Raw genomic sequence first — 3,384 nt, 5'->3', positions numbered from 1 at the left:
TTCCTTCAAAATAAACCGATCAAAACGGATTCTAAGCTTACCAATGCACTCTTTCTTTGTTCTTTTGGACAGAAAACATTAGTCTTTTTTAACACCAAGGAAGGGTAAACAACGAAACTAAACATGGCAATGACGACCGTAGTTCAGACCTGACGGCTTTTCATGGCAATTACCTAGCTAGGGGATTAACGAGTTTCAGCAACGATATCTGTATCTTAATATCGAAAAGCTAAAATTTCATTCTATTTATTTTTGCCCATCTCCTCGTTTGTCTTGTTTTTTTTATTTGACCGGGAGTTATAACCCGTTAGAAAAACTTGCGTGCAGGGTCAGGAAGTTAATTATTATTTACGGTAGCTATATAGAGGTCATGGTAATATGTATACAATATGGCCTCTATATAATGAAACAAAGAAACAAAACTACATGAAGATTTTTATTTTCAAATAGCAAAGATCTAAAATGCTAAAACGGAATAAAGCTAGCTAGCCGCGCTATGACACCTTGTTCCGATGGAAGGTCATTTCGACTTCTCAGATGTGCAGATGCATGGCACATCGTTCATACGCAAATTATTGACCCAACCCAAGCATAGATGCTGACACGATCCATACCGAACAGCTACACAGAATTACCAATCTCGCGGCGACTTGGCTCGAGTTAACTGCCGGTCACGTGTGATGTTCCGTGTGAGCCATCGAACCATCGAAGACGCTGAACCCCTCCAAAAGCCGCGCGGGATGGTTGGACTTGGTTGCGCACCATGGACTCCTCGCCCGCGTTCACGACACGCCGCGACAGTGATCTCCACCCCCGCCCGACCCGGCCCGTCCTTTGGCGTTGCATTTCACGTCTTGTTCATAACTTGTACAATATTTTTATCTCTATAAATTATAGAAGCAGCAGTTCAAACAGTTGACTTTAATCTAAAACATAATAAGTTGTGATGACATCTCCTGTACCGAAAGAAAAATTATTTACATTCATTCCGAATACAAATGTACTCATTTACAGCCTCTTGCATCCATCACCCACAGGTTCATATGAATAAAAGAAAACAAATTATCAAAGAGTTAAGTTGTAAATTATAATATGTTTTTATGAGACTTCAGATGGTGGATGTAGAGAATTTTTTCCCGCCTTAACCCGGAGGTAGGCCAAGTGAGCAAACTACCATGCCACGAGTTGTCATAGTCCTGTCACTGACGGATCATATGATATGCTCCATTTCAAGTCTGAAAGAGTGAAAGTGCCTGCCAGTGGACAGGCACAACGAAAGCTAGCTAGCACCTGCAAATTGAGCGCGAGCGCGAGAAAGACTAGCAAAAAACTGTCACGGGAGCTCGTATTAGCTCTTGTACTGTCTGGTGCAGAGCAGGCACACCAAGGTTAATGCTCAGGCAGTCAGGCTAATATTGAAGCAGCTTTGTGGTGGAAGTCACACGGTACTCACGGAGCGCAGGCTGCTATCAGCGTCACATGATATTACACGACGGAGAGATGTTTTTGAAACTTCTTCTTTTTTGTTGATTCATCATGTTTCTGGCTAAAAGTTTACAAGGCAATCAATCATACACGAGGGAAGGTCAACGACGCCGACCATGCAGACCTCTTCACCACACCGCACTGCGCCGCGCACCGGCGCCCCCGCCGATCGAGCGGGCCTGCCTGAGTGCTCGCGCGTGCACCGGACCCCACCGGCCACCAACGCCACGTCGCGTTCGTCCGCGTCCCATGGCCCCTGGCGCGCTGCTCGGCCAGTGACTGGGTGACTGGCCAGCAGGCAGCAGGCGATCGGCCTACGAGGCCAGGTTCACCGACAGCATGTCGCCGAGCGACGCCCAGAGCTCCTCGTCCTCGTCGAAGCCGACGATCTGCCGCTGCCGCTGCGCCTCGTCGTCGGCCGCGGCCGCGACCGCGGCGGCGACCGGCGCCCGCCACCACCACTCGCCATTGTCGCCGTTGAGCCTATTGCTGTTGTGGCCGTCGTAGCAGCTGCCCGCGCTGTAGGTGGTGTTGCCGTTGCCGTTGCTCAGCTCGTTGTGGCCGCAGCCGTAGTCGTAGCCGTAGCTGTTGTCGGACGCCTCGCGTTCCTCGGCCTCCGTGTCGGTCTCGCCGTTCCTCGCGAACCGGCCCTTCACCCGCGGGCGGCTGTCCGCCAGCGTCTTCCTGCAGGCGTACTGCGCGTGTGGTCGAACGTTAGCTGACACGAACATAATGGATGTTCGGAGAGAAAGAGAGCAAATAATCGATCATTTGTAGGGGAGGGAGATGCGATCAATTACAGTGATCTTCTTGTTGAAGTTTCTCTGGTGCCGTTTGACACGGTAGCGCTCGATCCTCTCTTTCCTCTCCTCGGCGCTGTAGCGGCCGACCTTGGGTGAGAACGGCCCGCCACCCTCTTGGCCGCAGCCGTCGGCTGACGGCACCGGGCGCGGCGGCGACGACCCGTTCATCCCCTGTCCATTGCCCAGCACACATCAGCGGAGCTTCACCTTTTCATTTTATTTAAATTATTCCCCTTGGATCGGCGATGCAGGCATGCAGCTGTCTGAATTGTTGAGATGCACGCGCGCGGTACCTGGAGATCGCCGGTGCTGAAGACGCGGCGGACGGGGCATGACGAGGTGAACTCGAAGAGTTCGCCGGCGGAGGAGGACGGGGAGGACGAGAGCGGCTGCAGAGGCAGCTGGTGCGTGGACGGCGAAGACGGCGAGTAGAAGCCGCTACTGCCGCCGAGGGACACGTCGGCCAGCTGGAGGCGCATCGGGAGCGAGTGCGAGCTGATGCTCCTCTGGATGCTGTTGTAGTACGACGACGGGAACGAGGACGAGTAGCAGGACGACGGCGGCGACGAGAAGGCGCCAACATTGCCGTCGAGGTACCCGCCGGCCGCCGCGCCGCCGCGGGGGATCTGGGCCGGGACGGTGACGGACAGCGCGGCGGCGGAGAAGCTCGCGGCGTGGTGGTGCATGAGGGCGTCGCTGTAGGAGGGGGAGGATTGGCGGAACATGGCTCTTGGACGTGGAAAAGCCTTGGGGCTTTTGCGCCGACTGCGGTTTGGGCTTTGAGAGCGAGTTTGAGAGGAGGGGTGCGCATATAAAAGAAGTGGGGTGGGGAGGGGAGGCTCGCCGTGAACAGTATTCTTGTGCAATCTGCTGCTGCTGCTGCTAGTGCAGGGCGCTGTGCGCTGAAAGGTGGCGGGGTGACCCCTCCAAAAACAAAACAAGACCCAAAAAAGAAAATCTTATCGCGGCAGTATAATTGTACTACCCCTGAGAATGTCTCTGTGCAGTCAGATCAGGGCTTCAACAGTTCAACATTGTACCGTTTTGAATTTTGAAGGTAGGAGCATAAATATATGCCTCCTGGCATAATTATGTG

At 53.2% G+C, this 3,384-nt stretch overlaps 1 protein-coding gene across 1 annotated transcript; it reads right to left on the bottom strand.

The window, feature by feature from the left end:
* Positions 1–1,208: 1,208 nt before the first annotated feature.
* LOC103651041 (CCT motif family protein) lies at positions 1,209–3,069 on the bottom strand. Its single transcript, XM_008676634.4, has 3 exons — positions 2,582–3,069; positions 2,286–2,459; positions 1,209–2,180 (listed from the first exon to the last, which is right to left on the bottom strand). The coding sequence occupies exons 1-3, from the start codon at positions 3,011–3,013 to the stop codon at positions 1,800–1,802; spliced, it is 987 nt and encodes a 328-aa protein (XP_008674856.1). The 5' UTR covers positions 3,014–3,069; the 3' UTR covers positions 1,209–1,799.
* Positions 3,070–3,384: the final 315 nt, after the last annotated feature.

Source organism: Zea mays, chromosome 3 (assembly GCF_902167145.1).
Source record: "Zea mays cultivar B73 chromosome 3, Zm-B73-REFERENCE-NAM-5.0, whole genome shotgun sequence".
Classification (NCBI taxonomy): domain Eukaryota; kingdom Viridiplantae; phylum Streptophyta; class Magnoliopsida; order Poales; family Poaceae; genus Zea; species Zea mays.
This window is presented reverse-complemented; position numbering and strand designations above follow the sequence as displayed.

Bases quoted from the DNA above. Each gene is read 5' to 3' on its own strand.
- LOC103651041 (XM_008676634.4), bottom strand. From the start codon at position 3,013: ATGTTCCGCCAATCCTCCCCCTCCTACAGCGACGCCCTCATGCACCAC. The intron at 2,460-2,581 runs GTACCGCGCGCG...GGCAATGGACAG, and splicing joins TCAGCACCGGCGATCTCCAG to GGGATGAACGGGTCGTCGCC. The intron at 2,181-2,285 runs GTAATTGATCGC...CCACACGCGCAG, and splicing joins ACTTCAACAAGAAGATCACT to TACGCCTGCAGGAAGACGCT.